This window comes from Oncorhynchus clarkii, chromosome 7 (genome assembly GCF_045791955.1).
Source record: "Oncorhynchus clarkii lewisi isolate Uvic-CL-2024 chromosome 7, UVic_Ocla_1.0, whole genome shotgun sequence".
NCBI classification, from domain to species: Eukaryota; Metazoa; Chordata; class Actinopteri; order Salmoniformes; family Salmonidae; genus Oncorhynchus; species Oncorhynchus clarkii.
The window spans coordinates 16800951-16818965 of NC_092153.1; the positions used below are offsets into that span (position 1 = coordinate 16800951).

The following is an 18015-nucleotide window of genomic DNA, read 5'->3' on the forward strand; positions in this document are numbered from 1 at the left end:
ATGTCCACCTAACAGAGCCGAGCTGCGGGTGTTTCTGACACTCGCCGAAGGTGTTGAATGTTTGGTCAGCGCAAAACACAACTTTGAAATGTGGGTGTGAACTGGACTCTGAATCAGAAATTAATTGCAAACACCTGTAGCCTACCTGTCAGACAAGTAAAGAAGATTTTGCCAAGTCATTTGGTCCTGCGGTTTTATCCTGTTTTACTATATTTGCATTGTACAGCCTACTGTAATCACTTGACAGTTCACAGTCATCACCATTCCCCCCCTAGCGCACCATTGTCGCACTACACATTTCCCTTTCTCTCGTCATGTAAGTGCTGCCCCCTGTACAACGGCTTGAACCCGGGCTGGTCCCTGACTGTACCGTGTGCTCGAAGGGAGAACTATTTCGTTTACATTTTTGGATGAAATCTCTTCTTGGAATGGTTTACCTCCAGTGAAGGTGAGTAGCCGTGCGCGAAACAGTCAGAATTCCAACGTCTGCATCCCACGTTGAGTAGTTGTTCGTTGAATTGTATGAGTGCGATTGAGCCCGATGTAAATTGGGAGTTTGGTTGGCTTGTTCCTGCTTCATGTAAGCTACACTACTACTTATTTTTCTTCGGTGAAAATTCGTTTTTTTTTGTTTTACAGGTAGACGGGCCTACATTGTATTAGTACAACCTACGAGTAACCGTTTGTGTTTTCTAATACGCTACATGAGCTGTAGGCTACATGTGGAGAGAAAATGTGATTTAGAATTCCCTCAATCTAAAGGACTGCAGTCAGCCAATGTAGGGTGTAAAGTTAACCCTTGAAAGTCATCTAAAGCAGGAGTTAATATTTTCTAAAGCGTTACAATTAGAATGACAATAGTCGCGTGTTGTTCAATTCAATTGCTTCAATAATAACCTAACTCAAAAGTCTCAAACAAATTTGCGGACTTAACTTTGAACCACTTTCTTGCACACGGTTGACCGAATTCGTTTGTATAGTTCAGTATGCTTATCTTGTTACCATCGGCGACAGCGTTGCGTCTCCAGAAACAATGTTGCACAGTGGTTCATTGATATCATTCACTCGCGTGCCGACAGTTTCATTTCATAAACATTTATCCTTAAACATTAACTTGCTCTTTTTAACATTTTAGTTATCGAACCAACTGTCTGGGCAGGGCTCAGGAGGCCTAGCAGAGACCAGGGAGTTTCCTATGGAAGTCAGCCATTTGGGTTACAGGTAGGGTCAGGCAGAGAAACAACTGTATAACCTCACTACAGTCTGATTATGCTGTTGTATGAAAATGACAGTCCAATCCGAAAACTAGCACTTTGCATTAGGTAGAGTAGGGAATAAATGAGTAGAATGCCCATGATTTGCCTTCACCACATACTTGGTGTTAGCCAGGCTGTAGTAAAGGTGTAACAATGTAATGTAAAGTGCTACCTGAACCTTATGGACTGTCAGTCCCAAAACATACAATAGACCGGTATGGTAATTCATCTGAACAGACCGTGAAGGACCACAGTAGATGGTACACCTCTGTGTTGTATAAACAAACCCAAACCAACACATTTACTCAGTGTTTAAGATGATTTCATAAGAATAGGAGACTGTGTGAATACGCAGACTGTGTGAATACGATGTAGCTAACCTTCATAAATTCTCTAGATGCTCAGATGAAATTGACTCCAATATACAGCTCTATTGAAACTCCACGGCCCCCAGGTGCAGTAAGGAACCAGGATGGTTGGTTGGTGGTAGTGCTTAGGAAACGCTGAACAATGAAACTCCCTTTGTGTTGTTCAACATGACTGACTTGTCTCAGACGAGAATACACTCACGAGTGAAAATGTAAGTATCTTCCTATCTGACCATGAATAATTCAATGAAGCCATTATCATCTCTTAACTTTACACCAAGCCTAATGTCAGGGAAATGTTATTATAGGTAGTTTCCTTGTGGCATTTGAACATGACATGCTCCTGCAGCGCTCTCCATTCTGGTAGGCTAAGTGGCTTCAGTTTGTGTGTCTCTTCACATTTGCAAAGAGAATATTTTAAAGCTGATGACATGATAACTGTCATAAGCTCCTCGTGTGAGTGACAGCGTGTGAGTGATCGTCAACATGGATGGGGAGGGATACTGCCCCTGTGAGAGCTTTAGGTGTAGTATTGTGGTATTTGTGTCGGTGATCAAGAGAGATGTGATTGCAAACCAGATGGGAATTGCTTGAAGGAGTAATCACAGATCAAGTGCCTCTGCTCAGCTACAGAAGTACAGAGAGACAGCTGCTTCCTGGGAAAAAGTCCAAGAGGACATCTTTCACCATAATCTTAGATAATGTGCGACCATACAAAGTACATACAACAGCAAGAAGGGGGTTCTTCATCTTATCTTATTTTAATCCAGTATGTTTGGAAGCCAAAGTACTGCAACACAGACGGTAACACTGCTGCAACATTACAGTAACAGGCTACACCTTGGAATCTAGCTCTTTTATTCTGCAGTGCTTTCTCCTCTTTTTGAGCTTATCATTTTATATAGAGAAATCCCAGTTTAATTGTTATGCTCCTCATGTGCTGTCTCTTAAGGCTCTAAGGCTGTGTTTAGACGGGCAGCCCAGAACAGATATTTTTCAGATCTGATTGGTCGAAAGACCAATTAGTGGGAAAAAAAGATCAGAATAGAGCAGCCTGTCTGAACTCGGCCTTAATAACCTGTGGTGTCTGCCTCTCTTGTGGTGTCTGCGTCTCTTGTGGTGTCTGCCTCTCTTGTGAGTCCTAAAATGGCACCCTCTTCTCTTTATAGTGCAGTACTTTTGACCAGGGCCCATAGGACGCTATATTCCCTATATAGCACACTACTTTTGACCAGAGCCGTATGCGCCTGGTCAAGGGTAGTGCACTATAAAGGGAATAGGGTTCCATTTGGGCCTCTGTTTCTCTGCATCTCTGACACTAATGAATGGCCGGGAGAGAGGGTGACATTCTGGAATGTGGATACAATTAATGGGTTCATTTGCTCCATGGACAGCATCTCGATCACCATTTGAATCCGAGGAACACATTTAGTCGCTGACTCGTGTTTCTTCCCTCGGTCGAACCCCCCCCCCCCACCCCTCCGGCGTCTCAGATGAATCATGTTACCTTAATAAGTCGTCATCTCTCCCGTGTTCAGCTTGTCTTTCATTATGCTTGTGTTAGATTGAAGTTAATAGAGTCCAAGTAGATTTTACAGTGAGAAGTATGATTGGACGTGTGTGTGTGTACAGTATGTGTGCCGGTATGCGTGTGCATGCATTCTCAATGAATATTGTTTAATGTGAAAGAAACAGGGCAGGAAGGGCGTGCCTCGTTGGGAGCTGCTTGTACAAATGTCAGTGTTGTCATTTTGTCCTCCAGTGATTGGAACGCTCCTCAATGTATCGCAGCTAAAGGTCTTAGTTTCTCACATCCGCACCACCACAACACAGCTGCTTGCCTCTGATACATATGGCCTAGCTGGAATACCTTGGCTAATGAAGGTCAGGCATATCATTGGCTGGTAATGATGATGAGCTTTTAATAGGCCTTTTGTTTATGTTGTGGTGAGGTGTGGGAGGGGCTCTGTTGGGCACATGGCACAGCTGTACTTCCTGGTCACAGGCTAGCACAGGAGATGTCTTCAGCCAGGGCTCCCCTTTGTTCCTGAATACCTGCCCCGGTTGGCAGAGCCTTGTGCTTAGACTCGGTCACGAGAGAGAATTAATATTTTTGGGAAAGTACAGTAGCCTAGTTTGTCTCATCCCCAGTTTGGGAGAGAGTTCCATCTCCTATTAAAGGCTGTGAGTAGTGAAGGATCTGTAAATTAGGCTGTCATATACAGTGGGATTAGATTACTGTCTTTGGAGCCGGAAGCTTGGTTGAAATTAGAAGACCAATCTGTGGACTCACTGTCGCTGTTGAAACCATGAATGAAGAAACTACCCTTTATGTAAAGAAGAAAAATGCAATACAAATGTTTGTTTTTTTCACAAGGATTGAACTACATGACTACTCTATCGTTCCTGTGTTGGTCTGTTGTTGTTTTGTTTGCTCTGTTATCAACAGACTGTTACTACAACCTGCTCTGGAGGAAGAAGGATGTGTTGGATGTGTGGGAGGTCTTGAGGATGTGTCTGGGTTTGGATTTGGTTAGCCGGCACTTGATGCGGCTTTGTTAATGAGCTTGCTGGTTAGATGGTTGTTTTCTTGTTTCTTTGCTTTGATGGTGTGCTGCCGCATGTTTGTCATCCTGTGCGTTTCATTCGTGGGTATTTACACTCCCGCAGTTCCTCAAGCATGAATTCCAGAGTCACACCTGTGTGTGTGTGTGTGTGTGTGTGTATATGTGTGTTTCTCTACCCTGTAGATCAGTCCCCATGCCTCTCTTTCCCGGCTCTCTGAGGGTGTGGTCCTTCACAGTGAGAGGATGTTTATTCAGTGTAAAAAGGAAAAGAGCGACTGAATGGAGGAAGATAAACAAGGAGGCTCTCATTGGCAGGTTCTGGGCCGCTGCCAGCTTGTCCCACCATAGACCAAATCAGAGGCAGGCAAACGCTGCTGGCTTCGGCTGCCATGGATAACCTGATGGCTTCCCTAAGTAGTGTGTGGGGGGGGGCACACAGAGGCTTCAGCTTTAGTGCTGCACGGCCACTGGCACCACTATAAGTAAAGACCAGGGACCAGATTAGTGTTTCCCTTATAGATCTGTTGAAGACAGCCCTCAAAGCTGCCTTCAGTCACCAACATCTTCAATTGAAACTCATTTCGGCCAAATTCGTTGACATAAAGCAGCTTAGCTGGGCTGTTGGGAAGGTGGTGACTGGCAAGGTGGTGGTGGTATTCTCTCTCTGACCCCCATCTATTTAACCCTGTTAATCCCTGTTTCATCCCTCATTCTTAAAAGGATTAGCACAGGAGATGGAAATACCTCTGTGATGCTGTCTGCAGAACCAGCCTTATTTACTCTGTTCTCTGTCTGCGCTCTGTCTGCGCTCTGTCTGCGCTCTGTCTGCTCTCTGTCTGCTCTCTTTGCGCTCTGTCTGCGCCTGTAGCAGTATCTGCAGACCTCAACCCAGGCCCTCTGCCTTATCCTAGCCACAGCGTCTGTAACCTTGTCTCACCCTGCCAGAGTGTCTGGAGGCTGTATTTAGCCCTGCTTTACTCTTGCCAGAGTCTGGATTGTCCTACCTGGTCTTTTGACATATCACATCAGATATTTCAGTGCTGATCTGATTGGTTAATTAGTAAAAAAAATAAATCATAATTGTGCTACCTGTCTAAAAGCAGCCATTCTGTCTGTCTCACACCAGAGCTATTTTGTTTGCCTTACTGGCACAGTGACTGAGCTGGCAACTGGCTCTTCAGTAGAATAAAACAGCTTTAGAGAGGTTTGTCATCATGTTGTTCAGTATTCCCTCCGATGATTCAGACGTTTAAAAGCGTGTCAGCAAGAGTGCTGTCGTTTTTAAAAAAATAAAATAATTAGACTTTGTTTGATAGAACTAGCTTTTTCAATCCCCATGTGCAAGCATATACACACACACACACACACACACACACACACACACTATATGGGTCATTGTTTACATTCACCCCAACTGCCACTAGTTTCTAGTATTTCTCTAGTTTTCCCTTCTAAGTGGCAGATAAGATGGCACGGGGCAGTATCTTGGATGAGCAGCTCTTTTCAATGAAACGACTGGAACAAATGTGGTTATGAAAGCAGCAGCAGCAGGATGAAAACAGAGGGAGTGCCCCAAGGGAGAGTTCGAGCCCCGCTCTACTTCCCATGGCTTCGGTTGTGACTGCTGCGGTAGTTAATGTGTGCACAAGTGTGCTTTGCTTGTGTAATCGGTGTGAAATGGCTAGCTAGTTAGTGGGGTGCACGCTAACTAGCTAGCCATTTCAGTCGTCACTGAGACAATGAAGTAGTTGTTTCCGCGGCTTTTGTGGAGCGATAGGTAACGATGCTTCGTGGGAGGCAGTTGTTGATGTTAGCAGAGGGTCCCTGGTTCGAGCCCAGGTAGGGGTGAGGAGAGGGACGGAAGCTATACACTTGTGATATTCCAAAAGTGTTTGAATGAGCATGCATACTATACTGCTAACTCCAAACACGTCAGGACAGCAGGATGTGACTGTGGTGGAGACAGAGAGTGGTGACTGTAGCCCTCTGGTTAATTTCACAACAGATCTAGGTCAGTTAGAGTGGACTTCCTCTGCTGCAAGGTGTCATGGGAGATGGCATGCTTTAAGTGTACTGCCCAGTGAGCGTGCTCTTTCTGGGATATGTTTGTAAATTAAACAAGGTTCACCTTAACCTCTCTCCTTCAGCTCCTTGTTTACATTGAAGATTTCACTAGGGATTTTGGCCCAATACAAGCTGTATACCACAGGAGGCTGCTGAGGGGAGGACAGCTCGTAATAAAGGCTGGAATGGAGTAAATGGAATGACATCAAACACCTGGAAACCATGTGTTTTAATGGTTTTGATACCATTCTATTGATTCCGCTCCAATCATTACCACGAGCCTGTTGTCTCTAAGGTGCCACCAGCCTCCTGTGCTGTATACATTATTTATCACCTGTGTTACAATACAACATATGTTATCACTTTGTCAACGCTCCTTTCTGAAATGCTACATTTTCATTGAATTCTTCTTTAAATGTGATTGGAGGGTTCTAGGTCTAAATGGAATCCTTAGGGTTATCAGCTCTTCTGCCATATTATTGCATTGATGGGTGTGAGTTTATGTAACGGGCGCCGTTCACCTTCCTGTCCCGTTACCTCCAGCTGTTAGAGGCTCTCTGTCTGGACGAGGCCCCATCTCTGATGCCACAGAGAACCGACCCCTCACCTCCCTATATGCCTCAGCCCTGATGGTTTACCTGCTGTGTGTGTACGTATGTCCCCAGCTCTCCCTGCCCCGAAGGAGTGTACGCTACAACTCACTTGTCTCTCTGTTTCCCCATGCATTGTTACTCAGCCCTAATGGTTTACCTGCTGTGTGTGTACATATGTCCCAGGCTCTCCCTGCCCTGAAGGAGTGTACGCTACAACTCACTTGTCTCTCTGTTTCCCCATGTATTGTTACTCAGCCCTAATGGTTTACCTGCTGTGTGTGTACGTATGTCCCCAGCTCTCCCTGCCCCGAAGGAGTGTACACTACAACTCACTTGTCTCTCTGTTTCCCCATGTATTGTTACTCAGCCATGTGCGTAATCGTAATCTCGTTATTTCACTGTCTGTTTCTACTCTTTCCTTTTCACCCTGTTCACTCCCCTCTGTTCCCTCTTATCTTCAGTCATTTAAGAACAACTGTTATATCATATCCTCCTGTATATGTAATCAAATCAAGGGCACCCAATAAACGCTCTTATCAGACCTGCATCTCCTAGTGGATGCTGTAAAGTCTTTAGCCAGGCCTGGGAGTAGAACTAATGGTATGGAATTAGTGGGGAGTTTTTTTTGTCCTGCCTTTGATATTGAAATCCACTTGATGTTTGAGTTTCGGTCCTCCTCTGCATCCACACAGCTTTTTAGCATTTGTCTGGGAGATTTATCCTCATGGGAAAGAATGTTTCCAATGTTATAGATTTAAACACAGAATATAGGCCTGAAGCTATATTCAATATTTTACGGCATCTGTTTGTGTGTTGGCTGGTTGTCTCAATTCCCCTCTGAAAGCTTCTTGGTTTAATAATGTGATAGTGTTTGGTGGTTTCACCTGGAGCACTTTGTCTGTGTGATGATGTCACGCTAGTGGAATGGAAGAGAGGAGAGCCTCGCCTCGCTGCTGGAGCTGGTCACTACCAGATTTCCCTCTGGAGATGGCTCTCATTGATAAGGCTGGGGCTGAGTGTGTGTGTGTGTGTGTGTGTGTGTGTGTGGGGGGGGTAGGTGAGGGCAGTGGGGTTTTGCTCTCCATCCGACTATTGTTTTGTTGAAGCTCCAAACGTAGACCTGCATGCTCTGCACAACATTCCAATTCAATCTCTCTTCTCATAGGCCAGTCTGTCTGTGGAAAGGTCTATTTGTTGAGGGAGGGGTTCATAGCTAGGTCTGCTGCTGTTCTGTTTGTGGGTGTGCTTAGTGCTTAAACTCTCTGTGAACTACTGTAGGTTTGAGTTGTCAATTAGGTTAGAAGTAAGAAGAGCCTTTCACAATTGACCTTTTATATTAGAATCAACAGAAACTAGTCCAATGGTTTCAAGGCTCTCCTGTGTCAAGCTTCATTTGGTGTGTGTGTGGGAGGAATCGCACAATCTTCATTAAAATAAAGATTTCCCCAGCCTGCCTAATGGGAATGTAGAAAATGCTGCTTAAATGAAGCGATTGTGTTTTTCTCATATTTATCTCCTGGAATGTTCATTCCAGAGTAAAAGGCAAAGTGGAAGCTATGTGCAGAGAGATCTGCAACACACATCCATGTTTTTCAGTATCAACTGGGCTGTTGTAGATCAACATTTCAACCCAAAACTCTGTCCATAGTCTGTCCTCTGACCAGACCTGGCTGTCTCTCTCTCTCTGTCTCCTCCCCAGGTTGATGTTTCCTAGTCGGGAACCCCCAGGGTTGCTTTCAAGATTGACCCCCGACAGCTTGCGGCCTCTGCCAATCTCCTGAGCGAGCTCTGCCTGCCACCGGACAAGACTGCCCACAAGCTCCCGCTGCGTCTGCCTGCGGCAAAGCCCAGCAACCTCCGCGAGGCCCTTGGCCAATCGCCCGGGAGGAAGGACCTCGTCGCCATGGACACGGAGTCCACCTACTCAGGGTACTCATACTACTCTGGTCGCTCCCGGGGATCCCACAGACACGGGTAAGAGGAACAAGTTCTTGGCTTTCATATCCTCTCTAGTTTGATGGATAGACGGTCACGAAACCTCTAATAAATTGTTCTCTCTTCCTCGCCTCTGTTTCCTCTCTTTCTCTCCCTCATTCCACTCCGTCTCTGTCCCCTCTTTCCCCTCCCTCCATCTGTCCACCACAGGGCAGTGTGGGGTTATTTGTCTGTCATTAGTGGAATAGCAGTGTCTGACAGGCTCAGGAAGGGAGAGGGGGACAGGTGCTGAAGAGGCCTGACTGATGGCTCAGCTGATACGTGGAGGGCCACAAGCAAGGGGCTCCTGTTCCACACAGCTCCTCCTTTATCCAGCCAGCACATCCCCCTCTCGCTCCCTCTTCCTTCAATCTCTCTCTCTCTGGGACCTGTTACCCAGGGGAAAGGATCCCTCTATGGCTGAATCTGGTGGGACCCCCTGAAACCCTCATGTGCTTAATATCTCTCTCGCTCTACCTCTCCCTCGCTCGCTATCTCTCGCTCATTTCCTTTTTCTCTATGCTCTCTTGTCTCTCACACGCCCACTCGGCTCCAGTCAGTCGCCAATCCCTCGCTCCCAAGCCCCGGACGTGTTGAAAAGCCAGCAGCTGCCCTCCCTCGTTAATCTCCACTTGACCTCCTCCCTCTCTCCAGTGGTGTCACCACCACTCCCATGGGATAGACGGGGACAGGCGTATCACTGGATGGAGAGGCCTCTCTGCTCCCCTGCCCCAGCGCTCCTCTCACGTTCTCCCGGGGGGAAGATTTGACCTTGTAGTCTGAAGCTAGGCAATGAAAACTGGGCACACTGTTGTAAATGAAAGTGGGCTTTGATGTGGGGGAGGGGGCACTCACTTTCCCACCCTATCCCCTCTCTTCCTGTATCTGTAACTCTGGAGAGGGTGACTGTGTCCTAAAGATCACCCTATTCCCTCTCTTCCTGTATCTGTAACTCTGGAGAGAGTGACTGTGTCCTAAAGATCACCCTATTCCCTCTCTTCCTGTATCTGTAACTCTGGAGAGAGTGACTGTCCTAAAGATCACCCAATCCCCTCTCTTCCTGTATCTGTAACTCTGAAGAGAGTGACTGTGTCCTAAAGATCACCCTATTCCCTATATAGTGCACTGTTTCTGGCCAGGGCCCACAGGGCTCTAGTCAAAAGTAGTGCACTATGTAAGGAATAGGCTGCCGTTTGGGCTGCAGGAAGTGAGTGACGGCGATACAGGGCCTCCTTTCTAAACACCTTTCCACTCGCTCCTCTCTCCCACGATGCTAAGGCCACTGGCTGGCCTCTAATTCAATAGACAAAAGAGAAACGCTTGGCTTTGAAAACCCCCTGTCTCATCTGAAGTATAATCCTTTTACTCTGACTGGTGCCATGCATGAAGAGGCTTCAGGTTGCCATTGTCTAATTGCATCTGTGCCAGACTTTGATGGATACAAACACACACACACAAGCAGACATGTAAACAGCTGTGTGCCTCTCTGAGATCCCGTGTCTGGCCATGGTACACAACTAAAGCTAAAAAACATACTACATAATTAACTTTGATGGTCCACAGCAGGAGGTGGATTTCCAAGATCTTACCATGGTTCAAGCTGCGTGCTACTATACCGTGTTAAACGTCTCTCCCACTGACTCCGGGTCACTGCCTTGTGTTGTTTTTGCAGTGTTGTCTCTAGTGTGATTTATACACAGGTAACCCAGTCAGTCCCCATTGTAAGCCACTGTGCCTCTGTAGACAGTGGTGCTTGGTCATTTGAAGGACATCAGAGTAGTTTGCTAGCTACTGACGATTCTCCCAGACCAAGATCACCTGCCTTTCTGCATCCGCTGTAATGGTGGTGTTGAGTTACGACAGTAACTTCTGAGGCTCCTTTCTCTTCTCCAGAGAGGGGCTCTTCTGTGGCTGTGGAGCGTGCCATTGATCATTGACTAGTGAGTCTCACATTGGTAGTCAGTCATGTGGAAAATTGGCTCTTTTTGATTGGTAGAACTCCAATTATATGGCGGCACACTCTTTTTAACACAGGGAATTGAAGGAATTACACTATCTCATGCCAAACTTTTAATCCCTTTGCTGCTTGGGTATTATGGTTCCCCAAACTGTTCCCATTTCTGAGGCAGGCCACATTTTGGAGAGACACCCTATTTCTGGAACTTTCTGATTAGAGTTGATGCTTATGGAAAAGCCAAGTGGAGTGAAAAGTACCCCTACCCACATGCTGCTTTTTCAATTTCTAACTGAAACTACATTTATTTTAGTCATGGGACTACAGAGCAAGTCAAGAAGAGGGACCCGCCTTGCCTGACTAATGCTATAGTGGAAACACTGGTACATGTCATACAGTGTGTACCCTGTCACCTGATAGTGGAGCTAATCCTAGCCAACAGTCTGGCCTCACCTCGGCTCCTATCACGCACTGCTCCCCGGGCCCCTCTCTCTCTCTGGCTCAACACTGTGGAGAAGTGTCATTGAGCAATGCTGCCGCCATGGATTCTCCCAGTCAATATGAGGGATGGGCAAATGAATGTGCCATGGCCAGGCATGAAGCTATAGAGACCGTGGCTGTGTTGACCTAGACTTGAGTAAATGGCCTTTGTTAGTTTAATGTTGTCTTTCTATCAGCCACACCTCTTTGCCTGTTCGCCCCCCTTCCTCGTTACAGTTACACAGAGTGAGCAGAGCTGCCAGTGTCATTGAGCGCGGCCACTCAAGGTGAAGTGAAAACGGCCTCTCGCTCTCTGTAATATGATTGTTCTGAGAGTGTGGTTATGTATTTGGCTCCTCGTCATCCTCCTGTTAGCTGACACTGGCAGTAAGTACCTAGCTTCGCGGGCTCTGAGCTCTGCATTGACACGGGGCCTATTTTACACAGGTGTGTGGTTTGGCTGGCCAGCCATGCGGAAAGCGAGCAAATTCATCCAGACTCTTGGCGGAGGAGGTGTAAATTGGCCCCGTTTCCCGCAGCCCAGTGTGTCAGTAAGAGGGGGTGCACAGACAGTGTCAGACTTAACTGCGGGTGTTGCGGTGGAAATCGCTCCCAGGTTTGGCTCTGCCCTAGCTTGCCAGGCTTCCATCCTCCATCTAAAAGCCATATCTGCTTTAGGAAGCCACGCTGGAAGTCAAATTCCTTTTAATCAAATGATACCAGAGGAGGGCTGTAGAATAGCAATGAGGCTGGCTGGCGTTGTGTGTTAATGATGCAGGAGGAGGAGGATGAGAGGAGGAAGAGATGCACATTGATTTGCCCACAAGCTACTTTCTGCCTTCCTGAAGTCTGTTTCTGGAAGGCAGACTGGGATATAAAAAGGGTGCTTGAGACTCTCTCCTTCATCTTCCATCCTACACTGATTTTAAACAATCACACCAGTCATAAGCAGCTGCCTCCAGATGCACCAGTGGATGAGTCATCCAATCTTTACATCGACTCACATATAAACAACTTAACTGATCCTACCTGTATCTAACTTACAACCCCTATGTTTCACATGACCTGGTATTAGATAGAGGGGTATACAAGAAAGGAATATCAATGAGTAAGCCAGCTAACTTTGATTAACCACCAGAAATAACTAGTTCTTTTTTTGTTCATAAAGCTAAACTTAGATATTCATTTTTGGTTGTTGAGTTAAGCTTAAAGGGGGCATGGTCTACTTATTTTTCTAATAATAATTTATTTCCAGAATATTTAGGCAAGTTAGCAGGCTAACTCCTTGATCCTGCATTGTAGTATACCCCTCTACCCAATCCTGGCTGTGCAGTAGTACAGTACCATATAAATGACTACTGTAATAAGTTCCTCACCCACTCTCCTCACCATCATCTACAGTTGAAGTCGAAAGGTTACATACACTTAAGTTGGAGTCATTTAAAACTAGTTTTTCAACCACTCCACGAATTTCTTGTTAACAAACTATAGTTTTGGCAAGTCGGTTAGGACCTCTACTTTGTGTGACACAAGTCATTTTTAACAACTGTTTATATACAGATTATTTCACTTATAATTCACTGTATCTCAATTCCAGTGGGTCAGAAGTTTACGTACACTAAATTGACTGTGCCTTTAAACAGCTTGGAAAATTCCAGAAAATGATGTCATGGCTTTAGAAGCTTCTTATAGGCTAATTGACAATTTGAGTAAATTGGAGGTGTACCTGTGGATGTATTTCAAAGGCCTACCTTCAAACTCAGTGCCTCTTTGCTTGACATCAGGCAAACATCAAAATAAATCAGCCAAGACCCCAGAAAAACAATAGTAGACCTCCACAAGTCTGGTTCATCCTTGGGAGCAATTTCCAAACACCTGAAGGTACCACGTTCATCTGTACAAACAATAGTACGCAAGTATAAACACCATGGGACCACACAGCCATCATACTGCTCAGGAAGGATACGCGTTCTGTCTCGTTGAGATGAACGTACTCTGGTGCGGAAAGTGCAAATCAATCCCAGAACAACAACAAAGGACCTTGCGAAGATGCCGGAGGAAACAGGTACAAAAGTATCTATAGCCACAGTAAAACGATAACCTGAAAGGCCGCTCAGCAAGGAAGAAGCCACTGCTCCAAAACCGCCATAAAAAAGCCAGACTACGGTTTGCAACTGCACATGGGGACAAAGATCGTACTTTTTGTAGAAATGTCTTCTGGTATGATTAAACTAAAATAGAACTGTTTGGCCATAATGACCATCGTTTTGCCTGGAGGAAAAAGAAGGAGGCTTGCAAGCCAAAGAAAACCATCCCAACCCTGAAGCACGGGGTTGGCAGCATCATGATGTGCGGGTGCTGTGCTGCAGGAGTGACTGGTGTGCTTCACAAAATAGATGACATCATGAAGGAGAAAATTACGTGGATATATTGAAGCAACATCTCAAAACATCAGTCAGGAAGTTAAAGCTTGGTTGCTAATGGGTCTTCCAAATGGACAATGACCCCAAGCATACTTCCAAAGTTGTGGCAAAATAGCTTAAGGACAACAAAGTCAAGATATTGGGTGGCCATCACAAAGCCCTGACCTCAAGCCTATAGAAAATGTGTGGGCAGAACTGAAAAAGCGTGTGCGAGCAAGGAGGTCTACAAACCTGACTCAGTTACACCAGCTCTGTCAGGAGGAATGGGCCAAAATTCACCCAACTTATTGTGAGAAGCTCATGGAAGGCTACCCAAAACGTTTGACCCAAGTTAAACAATTGAAAGGAAATGCTACCAAATACTAATTCATTGTATGTAAACTTCTGACCCACTGGGAACGTGATGAAAGAAATAAAAGCTGAATTAAATCACTCTACTATTATTCTGACATTAAACATTCTTCAAATAAAGTAGTGATCCTAACTAACATAAAACAGGGAATTTTTACTTCAATTAAATGTCAGGAATTGTGAAAAACTGAGTTTAAATGTATGTAAACTTCTGACTTCAACTGTATCTCCCAATAGGGCTCCTCCAATTACTAATCATCATCACTGTCAGTGTGAATGATGATCATGCTCCTCGCTGGACTAATTGTAGCACTAATAATGATATCCATCATTTAATTAAGGATTACTTCGATCTCCGCTTCCGATTCAATGTATTAGTTATGAATGGCTCTTGGTGCCTCTCCTGTTATTTCTGGAGTACCATGCAGTGTTGAAGTAATGTAATGTCAATGTCCTCTCTGGGAGTCCCCAGTGAAAATGAATGGTACAAAATGCCAATCCACTATGACTGACTTCAGATTTCCCTGTGTCAATGAATAAATATATTTCATACAAATCCTGCACCACTTTGTTCCAATTATCTTTGCTTTGAATGTTGAACTTTCTTTTAAGCAATTGTTAAATAATGCATTTTTTGGGTATTTACCTGCGTTTGTGGTTGGGAAGTTGGCTGTGGTCATTTTTAGTGTGAAACCGTGTCCTGTTCAAAACGGAAACACCAGAATAGAGGCAGGAAACAGAGAGGTGAACACCCTTCTATCACAACACATTGGCTTCTATAGAGGTCCATTACTTCCATAGCAGCCAATCACACCACTTCCCTGATGAGCCTAATGTCAGGATATCCTGATGGGCCGTCCGATCAGCATTGATCCTCCAACCACTTTATCTATGCTGTATGCGTAAGCGGCCCTCTGAAGTGTGACTCATCTATTTAGTTTAAACTGATTGCTGTTTGATTGCTTTAGGTCAATAAATAATGGATCTATGTGATCAATGTCATTGAATATCCACATTGCACTTTTCTTAAGCTTGCATTTCATGACCTGGCGTCGAGTTCTTACAACCAAATCCATGCCCATGTTCCATAACGGCAGGGTAAAATGTGCCAGTAACACCTATTGAACCATCATATGTTGTTTGTGGCATTTATCCTAATGCATAAGGAATACATATCTACAGTGCTTTGCACCAAAAAGTGAATCTGATATGACAACGTGAGGTATTCTAAAGGATTTGAACATCCCTAAACAAGGCATACTGTAACACACCAGGGTCCTCTGCCTGAGACTGAGGTGGCCATGTTACTGCCTGCAGTGAAAGAAAGATGCAAGAAAATCCCCTCCATTTTAGTCTTAACTAGGGTTGCACATTTTGGGGAATATTCAGAGGTGGAAACTTTCCGTGGGAATAAATGGGAATTAATATTAATACCATTTAAATGGAGATGTGTTTTGCATTGGATATATTTACCATATCATATGGAGACAGAAACATACACCTTTTACCTTATCATAAGTAGACATAATTGCAAATGATTAAATCCTTCCAATAGATACAAAATAAATAATGTAGTTATGAATTGAACTTTAATTAAATGAGTTGACTCGTCACATGGGATGATTTTACTGAACAAAAAAAGGGAATATTGAATGATCCCCAATGATCCATCGCATCTCCCAAAAATGTTTTCAACATATGTCTGTAAAATGATAGTCTAGAAACTAAAGCTTTGGTTGTCTTCCTCTCAGGCTTCCATGTCTTCTCCCTGGACCTCCTCAATGTCCACCTCTTGAACATCAGACTGAGGCCTCATCTTCACTGTCACTTTCCAACCTTGCTGAGGATGGCTATTTGTCAGGCTCAAAAAGCCTCAAATTTGACTGGATGGCCATACATTTTTCAACCCTTGTATTGTTCAGCCTCTTGCGTGCTTTGTGTGTGTGTGTTTCCAAACAAGGACCCGTTGCGCTCTTAGGCGGCTGATATTGGTGGGATTTGGAGGATGATGGAGGCAACAGGGGAAAGAGCCTCAGATCCACAGTACCTTCCACCTGGTGGCTGATGAGATATGTTGGCACGACTGCCATATGTCATCTCCATCCCAAAGCCCTTGCTTGGAAGTGTACTTCGCCAGACTGCCAAGAACTTCATCCAGGCCAAGGTGGCGATACACTGTCATGATGACACCATAGGCATCGTTGATCTCTGCACCAGACAGGATGCTTTTGCCAGCATACTTGGGGTTCAACATGTAAGCTGTGGCGTGTATGGGCTTCAGGCAGAAGTCTTCACGCTTTTTGATGTATTTCAGAACTGTAGTTTCCTCTGCTTGGAGCAACTGTGAAGTGGGCAGGGCAGTATGGATTTCTTCTCTCACATCTATAAGCAGAGTCTGAACATCAGACTGGATGGCATTGTCGCCCTCAATCCGTTCAATGGTTATTGCTATAGGTTTCAGGCTGCTTTTCCACTCTCTCCCAAAATACATAATCCAGGAGGATCCTCTTGATGGGGCTGTCCATATCGGCAGACTGTGATATGGCCATTTCTTGGAGAGACTCCTTCCCCTCCAGGAGATTTTCAAACATGATGACCACACCACCCCAACGGGTGTTGCTGGGCAGCTTCAATGTGGTGCTCTTATTCTTCTCACTATTCTTGGTGAGGTAGATTGCTGCTATAACTTGATGACCCTTCACACACCTCAGCATTTCCTTGGCTCTCTTGTATCCATTGTTTTCAGTGCCATGATGTCCTTGAGGAGCAGATTCAATGCATGAGCAGCACAGCCACTTTAGACCAAGCAGCCTTCATGTTCGCAGCACTGTCTGTCACCCAGTGCAAATACCTTCTGTGGTCCAAGGTCATTGATGACTGCCTTCATCTCATCTGCAATGTAGAGACCGGTATGTCTGTTGTCTCTTGTGTCTGTTCTCTTGTAGAATACTGGTTGAGGGGTGGAGATGATGTAGTTAACTATTCCTTGTCCACGAACATTCAACCACCCATCAGAGATGATTGCAATAGTCTGCTTTCTATGATTTGCTTGACCTTCACTTGAACTCTGAACTCTGCAAATTAGCAGATAAAGCATGTCTGGTTGGAGGGGTGTATACTGGGTGAAGAACATTCAGAAATCTCTTCCAATACACATTGCCTGTGAGCATCAGAGGTGAACCAGTTGCATACACAGCTCGAGAAAGACATTCATCAGCATTTCTCTGACTACGTTCCTCCATTGAGTAAAAAAACAACTTCTGATTCCAGGAGGACTATGAGCTGTTGCTATTGATAAGGTGTCTGATTCATCATTTTCACCTCGAATAGAAGTAGAGGGACTTTTTCTTATTGTGAGCGTTGAGGAAACTTTATGCACTTGGCCAGATAATTCTGCATCTTTGTTGCATTCTTCACATATGATTTGGCACAGTATTTGCAAGTGTACACAGCTATTCCTTCTATATTAGCTGCACTGAAATGTCTCCACACATCAGATAGTGTCCGTGGCATTTTCCTGTAAAGATTTGAAAAATCTGAGTAAAAAACAACCAATACAATTCCATGTAGAGATAAATAGTTAAGCAGTTAGATTCAAACTTCTTGGCGCACTGTTCCCTTCAGCGGGATCATTTTCATCAACATCCGCTGAATTGCAGAGCACCAAATTCAAATTAAAAATAATTAATTTTCATGAAATCACAAGTGCAATTTAGCAAAACACAGTTTAGCTTGTTGTTAATCCACCTTGCTTGTCAGATTTCAAAAAAGCTTTACAGCAAAAGCTATCCAAGCGTTTGTTAGGACATCTCTCTCAGCAGACAAAACATTACAAACAGCTAGCAGCAAAGTAGAATGGCCACGAAAGTCAGAAAAGCAATAAAATTAATCGCTTACCTTTGATCTTCGGATGTTTGCACTCATGAGACTCCCAGTTACGCAATAAATGTTCCTTTTGTTCGATAAAGATTATTTTTATATCCAA

General features: G+C 44.7%; 1 protein-coding gene across 2 annotated transcripts in view; it reads left to right on the forward strand.

Annotated features, from left to right (window-relative positions):
- The first annotated feature begins 287 nt into the window (after positions 1–287).
- Positions 288–18015, forward strand: part of LOC139412977 (vang-like protein 1) — a 49374-nt gene continuing 31646 nt past the window's right edge. The window contains exons 1-2 of one of the 2 annotated variants that reach the window (XM_071159911.1): positions 288–448; positions 8548–8822. In XM_071159911.1, the coding sequence (XP_071016012.1) occupies positions 8752–8822 (71 nt within the window). In that variant the 5' untranslated portion in view covers positions 288–448; positions 8548–8751. The remainder of the gene's footprint in view (positions 449–8547; positions 8823–18015) is intronic. The other variant, XM_071159910.1, reaches the window with a different exon arrangement.